This window comes from Anomalospiza imberbis, chromosome 17 (assembly GCF_031753505.1).
Source record: "Anomalospiza imberbis isolate Cuckoo-Finch-1a 21T00152 chromosome 17, ASM3175350v1, whole genome shotgun sequence".
Taxonomy (NCBI): Eukaryota; Metazoa; Chordata; class Aves; order Passeriformes; family Viduidae; genus Anomalospiza; species Anomalospiza imberbis.
The window spans coordinates 12,040,463-12,063,143 of record NC_089697.1 but is presented as its reverse complement, the minus strand read 5'-3'; the positions used below and the strand labels follow the sequence as shown (position 1 = coordinate 12,063,143).

Here is a 22,681-nt window from a genome sequence, read left to right as displayed (position 1 = left end):
TCCTGAGTGAACTTGTTTTCTGGGCTCAGGGGTGAGTAACAAGCACTGCAGCGTGAGGGTGGCTGGGCAGGATGCATGTGAGATCGTGTCTGGGAAGCAGCTGGAGCTATGGAGGTGGAAGGGCTGACCCGCCAAAGGGCTGATGGTGGTAAGGAAAGGGATCACAAATATTTAGTGAAAGAGAAAAGGACTGGAAGAAGTGAGTATTGTAGGGGTGAGCACAGAAATAAGAGAATAAGGCAGGGAAAAGAAGGTGTGGGATAAAGGGAATTGTTGCAACATGGCAATTCTAAAATAAGAGAAAGGATTAACAACAATGAAGCTTTATGAAAATAGCATGTATGGCTTCTTTGCTTTTTGCTGGGGTACTTTTTCAGTCCCTGGGATACAGCTTGGTTTGAAGCCATAAACACTAGAAATACATCCAAAAATGTGAAGTGCTGCATCTGCCCCAGTCACCTGCCTTGGTGAGCTGGGGCATGAGGAGAACATGGATGAAAACGTGAGAGATAGAAATTCTGCATTAGCAAGAGAACCAGAGATAAAACTCTGCATTTATAGACTATAATGCTGTAAAAGGTCTACACTATTTTAGAACAGTCCTCTTGCCAAACAGTCCCTGCTTTTAAGTCTATTTTCTTCACTCACTGTCCCCATCCTGCTCGTCAGCCCTGTTATTTCAAGCTGCTGCTTGACAAGTGGTAGTAAACACTGAGGAGCACTTCCAAGAGGGATAAAAATAAATGGGAAAAAGGACAGGCAGCAGCAGTGAAGGTGACTCTTGGCAATTTCCATTACACTGTAAGACAAGGTGTTTTCTGTGACCAGCCAGCGCTCTGTGCTGGGAGCAGCCCCCAGGCTCACCTGGCTCTGTCCTGACAGCAGCAGCTCCTGCTTGCATCAGGGCCAGGGAATCCCTCAGCCCTAAGAGCTGGACTGCCCTGATCCCTCCCTCTACCTGCAGGAATCACAAACCTATCAGTGCTTTAAACAGTAACCATACAGAGGCTCCTTGCAACAGCCTTTGGATGGCTTTACAAATGTGGGCTAACCCTCCTGCTTCTGTTTTAAAGTAGGAAACACTTGAGGCATGGACATGTTGAATTCTTATTGATTCAGCATGTAAACCACAGTGTCTAAGCCAGGGGCACAATCCTCTCCTCTCCACTCATATTCTAACCCTAGAGGGGTGTTTTGGGTCACAGGCATGGTGCAAGTTTTCCAACAGGCAGCCCAAGGACAGAGCTGGCATGGGGGAAGGGGGTTATTCACTTCCAGGTTCAGCAGGTGGAGGGAGGAGAAGGCAAAAAGGGCATCCCAGGAGGGTGAGAGGAGATGTGGGGTTAGAAGACATCTGTTTGGACTAAAAACCTGCCGTATCCAGATTCCAGTTTGCTTGGTGTCATTGCTTAAAGTCAGCTGCAGCTGTCCAAAGACAAGCTTAGGAAAATATTTTTCAGACTTTCCTACTCTGAGAGGGCCCCAGGATCTCCCTGGGCCTCTCCCTGGCACGTTTGCAACACCCTCTGTACACAGACCTGATGCAGCCCTCCTCCCACACCTTCCCTTCCCTGTGCCTGGGATCCCCCGCTTCTCCTTCCCTCTCCCTGCCCACTGATAAAAGCTCTCCCCACTGATAAAAGCTCTCCCCACTGATAAAACTCTCCCCATGCCCCCAGGCAGGAGCCACCAGCCAAACACAGCCCAGGGGCTCTGCCAGGTGAAGGGATGGCCACAGCAGGAATTCAGTTTGCTAGAGGTGTTTTCCAAGGATTGGCCTGCAAACCGGCTGTAGTGGTAGTGAAACAGATCTGTGTAAATTCTGCTGAATCTAGGGAAAAATAAATTCACTTTAAAATTGCAGCAGATTCTTAATTCTGCTTTGTGTGCTTCTAGCAGTTGTGTTGCCTTTCTTACACAGTGTTGGAGAAGGGTAAGATCTCGATCTCAAAGGCTGATTGAAAGTGGCAATGGGAGTTTGTTACTGAGATGCAACATGTTTCCTAAACATGAAGCCTCTTGTACAAACAGTGCTGGGAGAAATGAGGTTATACACATATCTCTGACACTTTCTGTACAGCTGTTTCTGCTCAGCATTGAAGGGCTGTTCATTAGTGCATCACTTACCCAGCAAGGACCCACTGGGGTATGCAAAATGCCTCCTGCGGCTCCTCATGTGCCTGTGAAGAGTTGTGCCTTGCTAAGTTCAAGATTTGTCAGAGTTTTTGCAGGCTGCGGTGGCTTTTAGGAATGGTCTGAAGGAGAAAACCAGATGCAGCTCTGTTCTTGGAGAGCTGCAGGATCTCTGTGCTCAAGTTCCCTTGCTACTTGCTGAGATATAAATGTAGTTATCGACTGAGTTGCAGATAAGTCTCCAAAAAATTTTAATCAAAGTTATTGTCAGTATTTGTAGATACTGTCGTGGTGCTGGGGCTCATCATTAAATCCAACTGTGCTGTGCTGCACCATCCTCAGAACGATCACACTGGTACTTAAAAAAGCCCCAAAAAAAAGGCACATCTGCTTTATGGGTTGGGTGAGCCTAAGCCTTTCTTATGTACTAGAATTACATGTTTCAACCCACAACATGGAACCAGACCCCAACAAATGGCAGAAAGGGGTCTGGAGAGGGGCTCAGGTTTGATCTGGTGCAGCAGTGGTGTAGTTTGAAGCTCAAGCTAAAGCGTTCCAGCTGCAAGTCAAACCCAGGAATGCATCCTGCAAAATCTGATTTTTCTGTAGGGCTGGTAACATGAGCATTCAAATCACTGCCTTTGAAGCCCGTGAAATCCATAATGGCCACAAAGTGAACATGTAACAACTACATTTCAATTACCAAAGGCTGGTCAAGTACCTGGTTTTATTCTCTCCAGTAACAAAACTCCCATCGACTTCAAAGGGGTTGGGATTCACTCTGCAGTGCAAGAGCTGGGTCCGATGAAATAGGAGATGTAACTGGGATGAGGTATTTCAGCTTCAAAAGGTGCAGACAGAAAAGCAGGATGGAGCTCTGAGCCTTAGAGCTGCTCTGCAGTCTGCATTTTTTCTGCAGCTTCAGGTTAACAAACTCAGGGGGATGCCCTGACTGAGCACTGGGATCTGCTTTGCTCTCCCTCCTTTTCCTGCGAGAAGGAGACTTGAGCAGCCTCTGGCTCCCCAGTGCCCACCTTCAGCTCCCACTGAGGAGGGTTTGCCACCACAAACGTAGACTGGATGTCCTGCTGCTCTCACCCTGCTCAAGTCAGGCCCTGGCTTTGTAAAACACCTTCCCAGGCTTTTGGGTGAGCAAGCCACGAAGTCCAAACTGAAGTTGGACATGAGTCACTGGACTTTGAGCTATGCACTTGAAAGCTCTGAGACATGTTATACCAGTTAAAACATCATCAGTGTTTGTGATATTTGGGGCATTTTTGTTCATGAATGTACTTGTTTGCCTAAAGTGAATAACTGATGCTGTGTGCCTAAAGAATGCTGTGCACGCCTTTTTATCAAGGAGATGTTGCCAGTTTGAAGAGCTTGCCTTGCAACAGAAGATTTGAAAAAGTGAGAAAGAATATTTGATCATTTAGCCTGATTTCCTACAAACTCCTGTAATAATATCTTCAGTCTGACAGAGATGTTATTTCTGGCAGTCCAAAGTCAAGTGGCATCTCATCTGCTGCAAAGGAAGGGCTGGGTCCTCATTTTTGCTGCCAGGGTTGTTAGGTTGGGCAGGTGGATGGGGAAGAGGTTCTACCCTGCAAACACTTGAGCTGTTGAGGGGCAGGATTTCAGGAATAATCTGTTGGGGGTGCAGCTGTTGCTCTGGAAACACCTAAGCCTGTCTTTTTCACTGACAATGAAGTGCACACAAGAGATGTTGCTGGTTAGATACCTCCAACCTGTCTGAACTCGTGAAGTCATTAACTGCTGAACTGCTCATACCTGTGCTTTATGTGAGCTGAGGGCACCATCACACCCTCCAAACTAGAGGCTCTTCTGTGGTTTAACTGAAAATCCTGCCTTCAGCACATCTCACAGAGGAAAATCTCTCCAGCTTGAGCTTTCCAGCTCGCTCTGTGCTGTTGTGTGGCTCTGGGAGCTGTCCTGCTCTCTGCTGTGTGTGAGATGATGCTGAGCTGCCCCTGGGAGCCTGGCAGGAGCTGCTGTGCCTCGGGCACTGCACAGGAGCAGCACCAGCCTGGAGAATTTCAGGTTCAGGGCTCAAAAGGCAATTCCAGCAGTGCTTCTGTGTCAGAAGAGCCCTGGGAGAAGGAAACCCAAAGGCAGCAGAGGTTTCCCTGCCTGCGTGGAGGGGAGGGTTTGGCTTTGTTTTGCTCTTGTTGCTAACAACGTCAGATGGGGCTGACTTTCCAGCGGCTCAGGATGAGACAAACAGCCAAGGAAGCATCAAAGTGAATGGGTGTTTTTTGATCAACACTGGAGAGAGTTTGTTTTCTTTCTCCACTTGCCCAATGACACACTGACTTGGATGACTGGGCTGTGACAGAGCCGGGTGGAAAATGTCAGTGGAAAAATGCAGAAAAAGAGCAAATATTTTTACAAACGTTAGTGACAATATTTTTACCTTTGGTCAATCCAAACCAACAGGAATATTTTTCAGGACAAGCTGCTCAAAACTCACCGTGGCCTGTGCCAAAATGTATGCAAAAGGGGAATATGCATGAACACTCATTAAAAATTGTGTTGCTGTGGTGAATATGATGCAGTAAAATTGCATCTAATCTTGTGGCTGGAACATCTGTATAATTAGCAAGATTCCTCACCTCTTCCAGACAGTGGTTGATGTATATGCCCACCCTTTGCATACATTTTTTTTTTTTCCTTTAGGAATAGGAATTAGTGGAGGAGACAGTTTGCAGAAACATCTGCTGCTCCACACACAACTATCCCCAGCAGTACCTTCCCATCCCCTCTAAACAAAGTTGTAACCAACTTTTGGATGCACCACTGTAAAATTAAGATATCAGATCTCATCCTGACTCTGTCAGTAAGATTCCTCGTGGGCACTCACTCTCCAGGACCTGAGGGGGAGCTTCCCTGGCATCTGATGAGGAAGGTCATTTACTCCAGAACAGGTTCCTGGCAATTCCCCAGCGCCCTGGCACACAGGTTTGTGCCTCCTCCTCTGCCAGCACATCTACAGTTTCTGCTCTTCCCAAGACTGGAAGGATATCCCTGCAGGCTTGCACCTAAATAAACCACTCAAGAAATACAGCAAAGGGAGGCTGCTGCCTCTGGAACGGCCTAAGAGGGAACAAACTGAAATGTTTAGGGTAAGTAGGGAATCTGATGGGTCCTGTGCACAGCTCTGGCTTGTTGCCTTCTCCTTTCAGGAAGACCTGGTTAAAATGCACAGTTTGAATTACCACTGTTTGATAAAAATAGATTAGTTTCAGCACAGTCCCCAAACACTGCAAATAATTGCATCATTAGAAATGCCAGGAGAACCATGAGTTTTAAGCTATAAAATCAGAATTTCAGATGTGGAAGAAAACACACCAGCGGTTAAATATTTTTACCATCCAGCAAAGCTGGTAGAAATTCTCACTATTAAAGAAAAGTTGACAAGGTTTCCGGACATATTTCAATTTTTTCTGCATTTTTATTAGCTTTTATAAAACTATAAAGCCAGAGTCCTGATTATACTTTTTTTTCTTACCCTTTTGGACTTTCCACTTTTTAAATCCCTAGTGTTTCTCTTTTCATAAACCTAAATTAGGACTGTAGTATTATTAGCCCATATTTAGTAGTCCTAAAGAATAACTTCTGACTAGAATGTGATTGTAAATACTTTTCGCATAAATAAATGCAATCTCACTTTTGGTAGGATTTGTATGTGAAAGAAATATGTGGAAATGAAACTAAGTGCCTTTGATAAGTGGTTTGGGATTGCTGATTAATTGGAACTAAAACCAGATGAGAAAATTGAACATATGTTCTTATTCAAGTTCCCTGGAGGGTTTGTCAGGGAGCTTGGCATACATTAATAATTGCTTGAAGGGATTTAATAGCTCATCTTGTAGTTTTGCACATGCAAAACAATCAGTCAATATAAAAAGCATGGTGTCATCTGTCTTTGTTAATTAGGGAGCTTGAATGCCTTTGATAATAAGGGCTAGTAATTAAGCTACAATTCCAAAGGAAGCATTTGGGTTTGCCATCTCAGGATCCATCGGAGACAGGAGGAAGGGGGGAGTACCTCCAGAAATCTTGAAATATTCCTGGTTTATGGTAGTTTTTCTGCACTAGCACATGGCCAGGCTACTGAGTGCTCCCAGAGGCCACAGCAGGAGTGCTGGGGATGCTTCCTGGGCCACAGGGAGGTTCACAGGGCACCTCTGCCCCCATCACAACAGGCAGGAGCTGCTGCAGCGGCATCGGCTGGGATCCCCTGCACGCCCCAAAGCCAAACCCAGCCACTGCTGCTGATGGCACCGAGATCTCTGAGAGCACTGGCTGTACCTCCCTGCAGGAGCAGGCCGTGCTTGTGCTCTCAGCAGGGTCTCCCTGTGGGTCCCTCACCTTCCAGGGTGCTCCTGCAGGACCTGGTAGACGCTGATCTGGAAGGTTTCGTTGTCGAAGCGCTCACGGATGTAATCCTTGTAAATCCTGAACTCGGCCGCCGTCACCGCCTCCCCCTCCGGGATTCGGGAGAGATCAAACCTGAACTCTCGGTAGTGGCAGCGCTGATGGTGGAACTCTCTGTCATGCTCCACTGAAACAGAAAACAGCCCATTAGCCACCTGCTTTGCTCCCCTTCCCCTCGCCATCAAACACGCCTGCGAGTTGCCACAACAGAAAAGGGAGGGAATATCTGATCGCAGTATCTCAGGGGCTGCTCAGGTCACTAAAGCACAGAGGAAATACCTGCCTCTCTCTGGGCTATTGTGGGCATATATGTGTTTATCAGGCTCCCTTTGGAACAGTTTTACAGTTGGCTGGTACAGGGGGCCATTGTGTTTTAATGATTTTTGGCAGCTTTGTGCTTGACAAGTGACTCTGGACATTTGCCACCGATAAGGACTGAGCTGAGACAAACAGGTGGAGCTTTTCAGGAGTGCTGGTTCTTGGCCTGGCTCTTCTCCTGACAATCACACACACACATACCCACACACTATAGACACAAATTCCAGCCCTTGAGGCTTTTCGTGCCAGTGACCCACACTTGGCGCCAGCTGAACTCATCACAAGCTCATGGCTCCGCTCCGTAGGGTCAAAGCTTTCATTCTAAAAGATCTTTAGTGATCAGGGCTGTGAAGCAACTGTTCAAAGTGAGGACTTTCTTCCACCTCCCAACCCTGACTGTGAAATAACAAGTGCCAGATCCTCCCAGGCCGGCGTCGGGATGTGTGCTATCCCACGGGGTGACAGGCCTGCCTGTCCCCTGATGGGCAGCTGGTGGTCCCCTGTAACCCTGCTCGGGGTACCGAAGCAGGGGGTCAGTGTTGGGAGGAAACAAAGACTTCAAGCCAGTCCTCCAGCAAGGGGGAGGAGAGGTGTCAGTGCCCCAGCCCAACACATGAGCCTAGGCACCCTTCTTGGAACAAATTCCAAATGAAACAGACAAGTCAGACAAAGGAGAAGGGGGAAATGGAGGTATAAGGGGATGAACTGACTCGCCCAAGGTCACAACGCATGACATTTTAAGAGCTGAGGTTTGAACCAGGGACTTCCTATACGTCCCAGTCCTGTCGTCTGTCCACTTGACCTCTCTGCAGCTTGACTGCACAATTCAAGTAGTTAGCTCTGAGATTTCCTTGGCGAAGAATGTGTGTCTTTCTACAGGCCTGATTTTCTTCTGGCAGCAGCAAATCCATTGTGTAAATCCATTGACTTAAAGGGAATTATTCCTGAAAAAGAGGAGTTTCAAGCCCGGGTCTGGAAAGTGCTGTTTAAATGTACAGCTCTGCGCGGTACAAACACAGATCAGGCCTGGCCTGGGTGTCCCCGTGGCAGGGACAGAGCGTGGGGAGGCTCTGGGAGCAGGGCTGTGTCCAAGCATGGAGCAGGTTCAGCACTGCTTTGCTGGCCGAGGCTCAGCCGTTGGCCATGGACTCTTCCTCCTCTCTCACATCCCTTCTGTGAGGAGTCCAGTTTGCCACTGTGTGATTGCTGCTCAGGGAAATGCTTCAGAGCTCTTACTCATAGCTGGGATCCATCTTAGAGGAGTTTTTTAGGTACGAAACCTCTAAACTTTCCAAGACAAAGGTGATTAAGTTTAGCAAATGGTTTTATGTGTTGAGCAGTCTCTGTTGCACCTCTACTAAACCATCTCAGGGGCAGCATTTAGTGTCTCATACCCTGATGTGGAGGAATATTGTGAATATTCACCAGTGTTTGTGAAAGACTTGGCAGGCTACAGCTGCCCTGGACGTGCTAGCAACACTATTAAACGAGCCTCAATCCCTTTCCTCCAAAGTACTCCTAGCAGAATAAGATATAAAGAGCATAATTTCAGTTTTAAAGGAATTTATCTGCAACTAAATGAAAATGGAATGAAAAATACTTTAATATGGAATCACTCCTTTAACCACAAATGTAGAAGAATGAGTATAATGCTGTGTGGGTTTAGTTGCAGCTGTTAGCAGTAGGATGTACAAATATTATTTGCTTCCAAAGACATGGGAAGGCTGGATTTCCAGAGGAAGGTGGGTGCAGTTTTTCAGTACGTATGTGATGACAACTACATCAACCAACACTGGCCTTTAGCTGCACTTTATACACAAGGTCTGACAACAAGCACATGAAGATGAAACTTTTTGGGGTGCTGCTAAAGTTCACAGCAATTCCCACTGCTGAGCCCTAGAAAAAATGTGTCACGTTAGTATGAAAAATTAACAGCCAGGGTCATAAAATAGAGAGCCCCAAAGTTTGAACTTTCCCATGCTTTGCAGATGTTTGGATATAGGGTTTTGGCCTGAGCCATCTTTAGTGTTAAAGCAAACATTCCTGTGGCTATAGTCATTAAGATCATGAAAATATGTGGATATGTAACTGAAGAAAGAATCCCAAGAAACCCTTCAACTCAGTGTTTATTGTTTTTCCCCTTTTTCTTTGCACTCTGGACCTATCTGCTGACCCAGAAGTAACAAATCCTTTCAGAACTAATTTATGAGAAACACTGACCCTGAATCAACATCTGTTGGATGACTGCAGTAAATCTTATTACATAATTAAACACCAAAATCTATGTTAAAATAACGTTAAGGGTCTGACTCGAGCTCATAAAAGCAAGACTCTTCATTATGAAGGCTGAAATCCTATCCCTAAGTCATGCTGCTGTGTGCTGGTATTTGGGAACATATGGTACAGTATATCTGATCAAGCATTTTTTGTAGACCCCCGTAATACCTTAAGCACAACAGCACGGGGTAAGCAGGGGAGCATTCAAGGAGCCTGAGTTTCCTGGGTTTGATGGGTGTTAGACCTTTGACAATGCTGCAACTGGGTCATTTCCAGTTAATTACCTGAGGAGTTGGAAGGGGGAGAGCTTAAAAAAAGGCAGGAGGGAATAGTGGTATTTTAAATTTTAAGTGTTCACTGAAACAGTCAAGAGAATTGCTGCAGCTCTTTGGATGTGACTGTAGGTCCTCCATTAGATTTATAAAATCCATGATCCCTATTGACACAATGACCATAAAAAGAACCTTTGGCCATCCTTGAAGGACTTGATCTCAGCTGTTTGTTAGCCATTAATGTTAAATTAATGTTTAATGCTCCCTTAAAAGACATCAAGCATTTTGAATATTTGCTGGACATGCTTCATAGCCCTTCTGCCCACAGAACTTCAACTCATCTTTGTCCCAGGCTCACAGTTCTCACAAATCTACTACCCAAAGGCTTTGGTGAATGGTTTTAGCCCAGATGCTAATTTCAAACATTGGAAATTCCAGCTCACAATTCAAATGCCTTGGCAAGGCAGCTGCTTGGAGAGGAAACCAAAGCTCTGGATGTGCAATCAAAGGTTGTAAAATAGGAAAAGGAAGAACACCCTTGAAAAAAACTTCTGCTATGAAACAGACTGTGTGCCTTGACTGTGGGAAAACAGTGCATTTCCTCTCCTTGAAAAACAACCCAAAGTCACTTGCAGGTGATGCCTGTGTAAACATGAGCCTCTCCTCATTCTTAGAAGCAGTATTGCATTTTGGAGGCACAACCACTGCAGTCAAATTCCAACTTAATTTGGCCTAATTTAACACAGGGCTTAATCTGGCCTAACTAAGAAGGCCTAATTTAACATAGGGCTCAAAAATTGCTGGTGTAAAATAACCCTTGGCATGGTGAGTGTGGCACTTAATTGGAGCTATGGTGGATGAGGATCATCAGACACTCCCTCTGGCACAGTCCTTGGGAAGGGTGGAGACAATGGCAGTTGAGAGCTGTGGGGTGGAGGAGGACATCAGATGCATGAGAAAATAAGCAAGACACCAAAAATCATGGGGGGACAATTAAGGCGATGCAGCCAAAACAAGGAATATCTCAGGCTGGTGGTTATCAGTAGCTTGGCCACACCTGTCACAAATATGCAAGTCAGATCAGCACCTTTGAAAGTCTGGCCTTGCCTATCTGAGCAGGATCTGAGTGCTGCTCTATCTGACACAGAGAGGGCTCCCAGCTCTCTGAAGTCCTTTGTGTCTCCAAGCCTCTGTTGTGGCCTGGTGGTGATGCAAGAGGGGGCAGGACACAGTTGTGCAACTGACAGGGATGGTTAAAAGAAAACAGGATGGGTACATGTGCTCAGGTGTGCAGCAGCCAGGTATCAGATCCAAAAATATGGGAAAGCTGGAGATAAAACGTCAACAAATACTGGGTGCTTGTTCTGACGTGTGCTGAAGATACAGAACTTAAAAACATTAGCAGACAGGGATGAAACAGTGTGGCTGTTGATATTTAGAACTTGCAGCAATACACTTAAAGCCAGTACCAAAAAAATACTGTTGGACAGAAAACCTTGTGGTCCTGATTTAACACCCCAGGTGCCCAAACTTCCAAAGCAAATGACACACCAGCATAAAGCTGGAAACTTAAACTGGTCCCACGTTTGGTCATTTTCACAGCAAAGTATGTTGAGGTTAGAAATAAACTAACTCCAACTCTTTGCAGCTCCTTTGTAAATCTCTGCTGGCAAGTGCAAAGCCAACCTGAGCTAATTCTGCAAACCCTGGTTGGACCTTTGGGTTTGTGTCAGGGATTGCTGCTAGGCAAGGCCGGGCTCGTGACACAAGGGTTATGGTGAGGCACAGCTTGCTGTGTTTTTATTTCTCCCCACAAATCCCAGCTCAGTCCCAGGACCCAGCACAGCAGCACCATGCCAGCCACCAGCCCCAGGTGTCGAGCAAAGGACTAGTGAATCACAGCGAGATTTTTTTTCCAAGAATGACTGTGTTAAAAATAATTATTATCGAAGCATTAAAGAGCTTATCTAAATGCCAGGGAAGTCGATAGAAATATTTTCATTAATTTCAATGGATTTCCCAGGAGGCCAATCTCCCTGCTTAGGCATTTTTACTCTCTTGTTTTCTGAAAATGCAAAAAGCTGCTTTTCAGAAAGAAACTCAACATCAGATGAATAGACTCCGTTCTCAGGTTGCCAGACTGGGAAAGGTTTGGTAATTCCTCACCTCTTCCTCCCTGGCACATTTGGGTGATGCACTTATAATAGACTTTGAATGTATAAACAAGTAAAAACTTAAATTTTCTTGTTATCGCTTTCACCTGATAATATGTTAATTGTTTTTATAGGGCACTTTGAGAGCAGTTGTCTCATTTATTGTAGTGTTTACAACAATTAGAGCTACTTGTTTCTCATTTACAATGGAAAAAGGCACCAGAAGGAATGTGCAGTAGGGTGTCTGTAACTTCTTCACTCCCGAAAAAGGCCAGAAGGGATTTGTAAAGGACTTTAATCTCAAATAGATAAAAGGTCCTGAATTCCTGAGACTGAAAGATAAGTCAAAGGAGAATGGATTCCAAAAGACAACATCCCCCTGCCTCAGCCTCTCAGCCAGGCTGCTGCTGAGCCATCAGCAGTTGCCTGAGAAACTCCTCAGAGATTTGGATGCCAAAAAAAAGTCTGCCACAATCTGGCATTAAGACCTAACAGGTTTTCAGAGTCTACCTGTGTGGTGAGTTTAGAGGGTAGGGAAGTTTATCTGCTTTCTCTCCAGCAGCTGCAGAGCTACAGAAAACGGGCACTGTTTCCTCAGAGGTGGCCGAGGGCTGCCTGGTCTGTCCTGAGATCCAGTGGATGGATCTCAGCCTCGGTGAACTAAACTCTGACTGACACATCTGCATCCAGCGGTGCAAAGTCATACCTGAATTTTGCAAGAAAATTTACCTTTCTTTTCCTCCGTCGTCACCCGCTGAGACCGAGGCCAAAGCTTCAGAAGCTCTGTTGCATCATTTCAGTGCAGAGCAGGAGATTCCCAGAAAACAGCTGCCCTGGGACCAGCTCCACCTGGGCCCCGCCAGCCCTTCCAGCCCGTGTCTCAAAGGGAAGCTCCACTCCTATCTCCTGCCTCACCCTCCTGTCTCCCTTGGGAAGTGTATTCAACTGTAAAAAAATTTTCCCTTTCCCAGAGGATCTTTTGGGTGGATGCTGTCCTCTCCCAGCTCCCCACAGTGCCCCAGAGCAGTGTGGCAGGAGGACCAGGGACCTCCCAGCGCGGCGGGAGGGAGGCCAGGGCCACCCCTTGGGGCTCGGGGCTTGTGGTGGTTGTGAAATGGAGCTGTAAATTTTCGGGATGCCAAATTCGAGACCTCTTGATGGGCTTCTAATTAACAGGCATTAAATGTTCCCTCTATAAATTGCACTTCTTTGTCTCTAAATTGGTGGATAAAACCATGGCACTTATGAAATATAGGCCTTTTCTCCTTATGTTGCTGAGGTTCAAGAAGGAGGAAACCAATTAGGGGAGGGATCCAGCGGTCTCTGCAGCTGAAAGAGCCTACTGGGCTCAGCAGGACGCCTGATTGAGCAAGAAATGCGAGGTCAGTCCTTATATTTTTCTGAGGAAAAGGGGGACTATAATAAAGATTATTGCAATAATGTCATGCCAGGCCACAGTCTGCGAAGGCACATGCTTCCCTCCTCATTGTGCTTGACAGCAAGAGTTACAGGGGCAGTGGCAGGAAATTTATAATGGCAAGAATTTGGGAATGCAGAGTTCTGTGATTGGTTTTCATCTGTTTCATTCTCTCGGCTTCATGATTTACATGCTGACATTAGGCAGCTAAAGCAGCAGTTACAGAAATAATTGAAGAAATAGTTGAAGAATATAAATTGGGAGTTCTATAAATGGAGTAGAGCAAATGTCCTGGGGTGTGTGATGAGATATATTTTTAATTTTTTTTTTTTTTTGAAGAGTGATAAAAACAGTATTTGGCGGGCCTTTTACATGGAATAGTTGCAGCTCTCCAAGTCATCTAGAAGCTAATGCAGGTTTTTGGAGAAACCTAAGGAAAAACAAATACAGCCTGGATTCTGATCTGTGACATAAGCTTACTAGTAAAATAGCCTGTGGTTTTTCTGTAACTCATTAATGCATCCCATCACCGGGGATTGCTGCCATCCTTCTACTTCTTAAAACACAGCCTGTCCATGAGCCACAGGCTCAGCAGCCTCAGATATTTGGGGGGCTCTGGGCTCATCTGGCCAAGCCCTGGCCGGATGCCTTGTCCCCGAGTGCCCTTTGCTGAAGGGGCTGCTCTGAGCCAAGGCAGAGCTCAGCAGAAGGGAACCTGCACCCAGCTGCTCCCTGCTCAGGGACCCATTTTACAGCCAGGCAGAGGGAGGAGAAGGTGATAAACTGTTTCTTGCATGGTAAATTCAGTGTGTGCCAGGGCAAAGTCCTGCCCCATCCATGGGTGGAGAGCGGGATTAATGCACTAATTTCAAAGAAGATGAAAACCAGGCTCCATAAATCCCAATCCTCAAACCCAGAGGTTGGAAATTCTTTAGTGCTCACTCTGCAAAGTGATCTGGGGTAAGCATTTTTGCTTCGAAAGGGGGAAAAAAAGCCCTCTGGAGTTAATATTCTCCCTTTAGCCATCACTTCATTTTTTCAGCTTTCAGCATGGAGCTGGTATTGCCAGCAAGACCACCTAGCCACAAACCCAGCAGGGAGCTTCCAAAATTCTTCTGAACACTGACTCCTTGTTATAAATTGAAAAGTGGTAATAGCAACAGTGCATATCACATCTGTGCCAGGCTTCAGGCCTGGGAAGCAGCAGCCTCCCTACTGCAGAACACAACTTGGAAAGATCCTTTCAGTCCACACATGTATCAGCATTAGCCGTTTCTTTGTCAACAAATCCCTTAATACGTAGCCTTTCTATCATGTACAGATGTCCAAAAAATAATGGAATACTGTACTACAAGATTAAACACTTTAATGTCAGCATATGTGTTGCATGACTCTGAACAATGGTATCATTGTGCGTGTGCAAGCAGCCAGGCAAGGGAAGATGGGTTTAATTATCTCCCAAACAGCAGCAAGTTCTTCCTGACTAAGTCAAACTTCAGCTAGCAAGGGCTGCTCAGGGCAGAAATTGGTGTTTCTCCCTTCCTGGTGTTCCTAAATTGGTGTTCTTCCAGTGCTGGGGTTAGTGTTGCACCCGCGTCAGGCAGGGCTTCGAAGCGCGGTGCAGGAGCCACCTGCTTCCCCAGGAGCCACGTGCCACCATGGAATGTGGCGTGGGGACCAGAGGATGCTGTGAGTCACCACATCCTCTCGCCCCATGTGTCACCCACGAGTCCTTTAAGTTAAAATTCCCAAGTATGGTAGATGGCAAAGGGGAAAACAGTCACTGGGAAGGAAAGGACAGAGAGAATCGTGTGCTGCCGTCTGAATTCAGAGACATTCCCTGCTGGGATTTCTCTGCAGACACTCTGAGGCAACGCTGGATGGTAAAACCATTTCTTTTTAAAGAACATCCATGAAGTTTCTGGGCAGGTTATGCACAGGTAATCCATTTTCTTTCCCGAGTGTGCCCTGATGGGTGCCCGCTTCGGCTGTGGTTTCTCTGCTGAAAGCAGAGCCAGACGAGATGAAAGGTATTGTGAAAAATTTACACGTGGGACTGCTCTGCGAGCACGAAACTCTCCTAATAGTAAACAGACCGGTGGTGGTGTGACTCCTGGTGCTGTTTGCTGTGTCTGCATGTGTATCTGGGGAAAGCAAAGTTAAATAAGCAGGGAAGAGATGTGTTTCTACAGAATACCTTATTCACAGCCCTGTCACGTGAAACACAGCAGCACATGGAGCTGCAATCCATCTGCAGCTGCTGTAGTGCACTGAGGATTGCTGTGGGATTTGAGTGGTGTGAGGGAATGGAGAATTCAGGGAGGGGTGACAGGGAAAAGAAAAAAAATGGGAGTTCATGAAGTTGTTCCTTTTGACAGACTCCCTCTATTTCTGCCTTCATTCTCCTGGAATCCACTATAAGAAAATCTCCTGCAGGGCCTCCTCCTCCAGGCTCACAGATCCTGTTCCTCTTCCTCCTTCCACAGCAAAGAGGGAACCCAGGACAGGGCTGACCTGGGGACTCGCCCCAGCAGCTCTCCCATTCCCAAAACCTTGTGGGTGGCTGTTTTCCAGAGAGGCAAGCTGGGGACTGTGGTGATGCTGCAAACCCTGTGTCCCCCCAGCTGGCCCGTGCTGTGGCCATCACAGATGTGTCGGGCTCTCGTGCTGGCACTGGGAGCAGGGCTAACCCAGGCTGGTGCTCACCCCTGACAGAGCAGGGCTGTTGTGTCTCTCTGTACCTGAAAGATGGGATGCACCTGGAGAGCAGCTCCAAGCCAGGGGCTCCTGCAGGGACCGTGGGTGCACAGGGCAGGCTGAGGTGAGTGCACAGCACCTAAAGGCAGCCTCAGCTCTGCTCCACACCCTGCCCTAGAAATGTGCCTGCAGCCAAACTGAGCACTGAGCAAAAGGACGGGCAGAAGCTCATGATTGCTCCTGCTTTCTTTTCTCTGTCTGCACAACGTGGAATAACACAGCCTGAGAGCAGAGGCATGTGCTAACACATCCCCCAAACCCTCTGGGTGCAGCTGTGGGAGGTATGTGAAGATGCAGGAGTACATCTTTCTTTTCCCCTTTGAGCAGAGATGATGGCTACATCACACTGCTCACTGACTTTGTAATTCAGGGGACAGCAGGGCTGCTTCCCCGGTGCTGTGGAATCAGGGAGCTGTATCTGGCCAGGCCAACTTCCCAGGAAAGCTGTGCCAGCCTTAGGTGTGAATTGCAAGTCACACATTTTGCCAGTGCATCCAGGGGTCACTGAGATAGCGGCAGTCTGGGGAGGAATTGTGATGAGGATCAGGCTGAGGTGGCAGCCACAGCACAGAAAAGGGAGGAGGAGAAAGCAGGAGGGTGATGGGTGTCTCAAGGGGGAGGAGGTTGCAGAGCACAAAGAGGGAGAAAAGTTAAGTGGCAGTAAGGTTTATTGAAAAAAAATAATCCCCCAGTCCAGACACTTGACAAATGGGGCCCAAGGTGCTTCCTGCAACCTGCTCTGAGACTGAGCAGGTCTCAAAATATCACTGATGCAAAAACCAGCAGCCTGCCCTGACTGCTTGTACACACTGAGCAAATGGAAACATCCCCAGCCCCAAAGAAGGAGAGACAAGTGGCTGAGCAGATCTGGTCAGAAATAAAGTGTATTCAGCCAGGGCAGATAAGAGGCAGTGTGAGAGACTGCTACAGGCAAGCCTAAAATGTGGCAAAAAGCCCACAAGGGAAGGACTTGCAGGAAGATGGGAGCCTGATGGGAGCACAGGCACCTCAGTCTGCAACTGGCATGTGCAGAGGACATGCAAATTAAAATCAAACCTTGTCATACTAATTCTTCAATGCAGTGATTTGATCATGCAGAGATGTAACAGGATCAATTTTTTTCCTTGCATTCCAGTACCTACCCTGGGGTAAATAAGTCTGATTTGATAAATTAGATGCTATTCATAATAAACAGCCTGAGTCAGTAATTTTGTGAAGGTCACTGCCTGAGCATCTCTGATGTGTTTACACAAAACAGACAGAAATGGCTAAAGGTAGCTCTGGTGTCTGGAGAGTGAGTTCCAAATCTTCCCTCCAGGGCCAAAAGAACTTTATGAAAGTTGTGCTCATAATCTGATGCTTTTAAGATGCTTATATGTTAATTATCTTCTACTACATGATTTTTTTCCAAGCTGCTTTCTGTTTTTTATTATTATTGCAGTATCATTATATAGCATAAATTTACTTAAGACAGCAAAAGATTCAACACTTGGAAAACTGATAGAGAAAGAAGGACTGGATTCTGGACTGGTACAGCTGGTTTAAGGTATTTTAGAAGTAAATGAAATCAAATGAGAATTTATAATCCTTCCTGAGGTCTGGATTCCATCAGACTAAACTCATTAGGCATTAAGGTGCAGGTGCAGCTAAATAAAGGATTGTTCTGCTTTTCTTAGTGCCATAGATTCACATCTTGAGTTCAAAATAAAAGTCTTTTAAAAGCACATGTATATGTTGTGCATCTACTGGCAACACTTGAAAGGGAAAGCTCAGCTGATGGAATCTTCAAATGCCTCATTTTTGCCAAAGGAATGTGCCTGTTTCTGCACCAGCTGTGCTGAGGGACACGACTGGAGAAGTGACTGGACATTGGCCTCTTAAGGCTTATTCATTTAATTTGCATTAGACTTCCTTTCATCTACTGAACAGCTGCCCAAATAAATAGCATAAATCTAATTAATCCTCCTTTAACATTGTGTTGCCACAACAATTCCAGCATCCCCCCAAATGCTGCAGGAGTGTGGGCCTACACCTGCACAGGCTCCCTGGGAGGAGCATGGCAGGAGTTGCAGGGAACCCAGTCTTTCTTGTGGTTTACTGGAATAAAAGGAAAATAATTAAAAACCAGTTTCCCAGGTTTGAAGCCATACGACTTGCTGGATTTCTCAGCTGAAATCCCAGATTCTGGTGCTGTTGGGAGAGCAGTTTGTGGGATATTACAAAATAAGCAGCAGATATCGGGCACGAGGCCATCAGATAAGGATCTCAGCCTTTGATTGCGATCAGCAAAGTCTCAGCTTGGAATGTACACACTGAGCTGTGCCCCAAGACCACGACCAGCTGGGCCTTTGGAGCTTGTCTGTGCACTGACAAACATCTGCAGCTCTGGGCCAGGAGAGCTGGGAGATTAGGGGACAACAAACTATTGAGGGGAAAGGTCCTGCTGCCCCAGAGGGGAAATCCCTGCCAGAGCTGTGCTCTCCTTGCACCCAGGCTGTTACAGCCATTGCCTCTTTCTCAGGTGTTCTGTACGTGGGAGGTCCAGTGGTATTAACACTGTTTATAATTATTAGACAGAAATTAAGTATTTGGAGGGATGTTTTGGAAAATAACCATTAGAAACTTCGGTTACTGCTTACAAAGACACTGTGGAGTGCCCTTCCTCATGCAAGTGTGACTTTGTGACCTAGTTCACATTTTTCTTTGAGATCATCATGTTTCCTCTGTGCTGCCAAGAGAGGCGAGCTCAGGTGGGGCACTGGGTTTGGGACACGGGACCTGGAGAGGAGGTCACTGCCTGGAATGACCCTCCCTGCCATCCTCTCACTGTCTTTTAGACTGTGATGGGACTCAGCTTATGCATAGGAGCTTTTTGCTTTCTAGGAACATTTGCTGTGCAGCACATTTATTTTATTGAGAAATAGGCAGGCGGCTGTTTGTTCTTTGTTAACCCCATACAGCCCCGAGACCTGGGGGTTGCTGACATCCACATATACTCCTGTTTGCAGATGTAAAATGTTAGTGTCTCAGAGTGATGGGAAGTTTAAACTGTTATTTCAGGAATGTCCTCAGGAAGATAAACATGGTATATTCACGTGTAGAGCATGGGCACGTGTCTGTCCCCTTTACACTCTAAACGTTGGTGGCCCATGCCCCAGGCATAACGGCATCTGAGGGTGAGGCAAAGATTTATTTGCAGTTTAATTCCCACCCACGATCCCTTTTATACAAGAGGAATTTTCTTTTGGTACAAGATAAGCCCATCAGTGACATCAGCAGCACCTAGCCCTGCATACCACAGCCCTGCTGGATTCCTGATGCTGAGCCTCTCGCTAGGGCTGGGCCATCCAGGCCTCCTGAGTCAGCCCCTAACAACAGCATTTTCTGTTTTGTTTTGGTTTTTGTGTGTCTTCAAACACAATTTTGCAATTGCAGTTCTGGGGTAAAAGATCAGCTGTTGAAATACACCCTGGTGTCCTCGCAGGGGTCTGGCATGAATGGAGGGAGCGCAGCTCACGTCCTGTTGCGTGCAACTGGCAAAAATAGCACAGAAAGGAGTGTGTGGGGTTTGTGAAAGCATCTCTGAAGGAGCAGGGGCACAGAGCACTCTTCTCCAGCTCGGTGTCCTGCCTGCCAGGCGCTGCTCACTTGTTGGGCTTCAGCTGCCAGCCCAGGGAGGAAAGAGTCTCAGTGTATGAGACACACAGGCTTAGATTTACCTCCCTGCTCTGCAGGGCTTCCAGGGAAGCAGCTCTCCTCTCACAGCTGTGGACTAATGAGCAAAATGACAGTTACTGTTTGCTGAAGAAATATTTGGGGTTTGCTTGGATGCGTTTCTGCTCGCTCTGGGTTCTTTTGTGTGTTTCGGTATTCCTTGTGTCAGGCTTTAATGCGGCGGAACGGTCAGAGATTTCCCTGCACATGGACTCTAATATTCTGTAATTTGATTACAGTGCATGCCATGGATTGCAGGAACTATTGTATTCAGAGGTCAAAGTTGTGTCCACACCAATGAGAGAAGTTTTACACCACATGTCTGATTTGCTTCTCCTTTTCACCTGTCTCAGGAGACAAATGATTCATCACATAGTGCTGAAATATCTTCATCTCCTGATTTGGGCCAAGATTTAAGAGTGGTTACCCAAAAGTTTCTTTTTGAGCTGAGGAGAAAGATCTGTGATGAATCATTCTTTTTCAGTTCTCTCCTGCAGTTTATTACAAGTATATTTGTGTAATTAGGGGGCCCAGTAGTAATGCTGTTAAAATACAAGTGGGCACATTTATTGTTTCCTCCAAAAGGAAACAACCAGTCTCTAGCAGCTCTGGTTTTTCCCTGCCTCAACTGAACATTTACTGTTTTATGTAGCTAGCAGATTGAGGCTAAAGTTACTTCTTTTTTTCCTCCCCCTTTTATTTCTTTTTGTTAAAAAGAAAAGAAAAAAAAATCCCCTCCATTCTCTTAACAAATGCTGGATTTTTAAAGGATATGGTCAGAAAGGGGAACTTAAACTCAGCACAATGTTTATAGTGCCACACAAGCTTCAGGAAAAGTGATGTGCAGTACTCTTTATTAACATCTAAAAAGCCCCTGTGGGACTTTTTTTATAATGACTGCAGAGTAATAAACAAATAAAAGTAGCAAGATTAAATTGTTCAGAATATTTTTAGTGATGGAAGAAGCAGTAACTTTTAACCTTGTGAGCTAAGGAAGAGCAGCTTGTGGATAGAACAAATACAATTAGGAATGGATTCCTCTTAGTGATGACTGCTTATCATTCATGGCATTACAGATAATTGTCTTATGGAAATAAAATTGTTAAAATACGGATACAAAAGAACAGTACGCCAATGTAAGCACCAGAATTCAGAATTTCTAAATTACAGGAATCTTTAATATTCCATTTAAATGACAGACCTGAATTTGCTTTCCCTTGTGGTGCCAAAGGACTCAGTACAGTCCGTGGGTGTTCCAGGCACTGGCACGGGGAAATACAACCAGCCCCATCCCCAGTCCTCACCCAGGAAGAAACTCTTCTTCCATCAGAATTAAAACTCCCAACTACTGGTACTGCATTATTTTATGAGCATTTTTCTGTACTTCTCCCAGAGCTCTTCTGGTCTCTTTTAAAAAGTTTTACAGCCACCGAGCTGTGGGAAGAACAATTGGCAGAGCCGAGGGAGCCCCCCCAGTGCCGAGGCGGCGGTGGCCAAGGGCAGGATTTGGCCCAGGGGCTGCAGGGCCAGAGGCAAGGCTCAGGCTGATTTACAGCCCCCAGGCTGGGCACAGGACACCCTGCCAGCTCCTCGCATGCTGTCAGGGCTGCTGACTTCACCGCCGGGGTGGCCTGGGGCCAGGCTGCTGCAGCTGAGCATGTTGGGGTGACATCAGGGGGGCTGGGGTGACATCAGGGGGGCTGGGGTGACATCAGGGGGGCTGGGGTGACATCAGTGGGGCTGGGATGACATCAATGGGTCTGGGGTGACATCAGGGGGGCTGGGGTGACATCAGTGGGGCTGTGCAGGGCTGGGGTGACATCAGGGGGGCTGGGGTGACATCAGTGGGGCTGGGATGACATCAATGGGTCTGGGGTGACATCAGTGGGGCTGGGATGACATCAATGGGTCTGGGGTGACATCAGGGGGGCTGGGGTGACATCAGTGGGGCTGTGCAGGGCTGGGGTGACATCAGGGGGGCTGGGGTGACTTCAGTGGGGCTGGGATCACATCAATGGGTCTGGGGTGACATCAGGGGGGCTGGGGTGACATCAGTGGGGCTGGGATGACATCGGGGGGGCTGGGGTGACATCAGCGGGGCTGGGGTGACATCAGCGGGGCTGGGGTGACATCTGGGGCTGTGCGGGGCTGGGGTGACATCAGGAGGGCTGGGGTGACTTCAGGGGGGCTGGGATGACATCAATGGGTCCGGGGTGACTTCAGGGGGGCTGGGGTGACATCAGTGGGGCTGTGCAGGGCTGGGGTGACATCAGTGGGGCTGTGAGAAGCTGGGGTGACATCAGGGGGGCTGGGATGACATCAGGAGGGCTGGGGTGACATCAGTGGGGCTGGGGTGACTTCAGGGGGGCTGGGGTGACTTCAGTGGGGCTGTGCAGGGCTGGGGTGACATCAGGGGGGCTGGGGTGACATCAGTGGGGCTGTGAGAAACTGGGGTGACATCAGGGGGGCTGGGATGATATCAATGGTGCTGGGGTGACATCAGTAGGGCTGGGGTGACATCAATGGGTCTGGGGTGACATCAGTGGGGCTGTGCAGGGCTGGGGTGACATCAGGGGGGCTGTGCGGGGCTGGGGTGACTTCAGGGGGGCTGGGGTGACATCAGTGGGGCTGGGATGACATCGGGGGGGCTGGGGTGACATCAGCGGGGCTGGGGTGACATCTGGGGCTGTGCGGGGCTGGGGTGACATCAATGGGTCTGGGGTGACATCTGGGGCTGTGCAGGGCTGGTGTGACATCAGGGGGGCTGGGGTGACATCTGGGGCTGTGCGGGGCTGGGGTGACATCAGGGGGGCTGGGGTGACATCTGGGGCTGTGCGGGGCTGGGGTGACATCAGGGGGGCTGTGCGGGGCTGGGGTGACATCAGGGGGGCTGGGGTGACATCAGGGGGGCTGGGGTGACATCAGTGGGGCTGTGAGAAGCTGGGGTGACATCAGGGGGGCTGGGGTGACATCTGGGACTGTGCGGGGCTGGGGTGACATCTGGGGCTGTGCGGGGCTGGGGTGACATCAGTGGGTCTGGGGTGACATCTGGGGCTGTTCAGGGCTGGTGTGACATCAGGGGGGCTGGGGTGACATCAGGGGGGCTGGGGTGACATCAGTGGGGCTGTGTGGGGCTGGGGTGACATCAGGGGGCTGGGTGACATCTGGGGCTGTGCGGGGCT

The 22,681-nt window shown here is 47.6% G+C and overlaps 1 protein-coding gene across 1 annotated transcript in view; it reads right to left on the bottom strand.

Moving 5' to 3' along the window:
• The window catches only part of BMP7 (bone morphogenetic protein 7), a 40,071-nt gene that overhangs the window by 7,645 nt on the left and 9,745 nt on the right, over positions 1 to 22,681 (bottom strand). Inside the window, exon 2 of the mRNA XM_068208032.1 lies at positions 6,526 to 6,718. Coding sequence (XP_068064133.1) covers positions 6,526 to 6,718 — 193 coding nt within the window. The remainder of the gene's footprint in view (positions 1 to 6,525; positions 6,719 to 22,681) is intronic.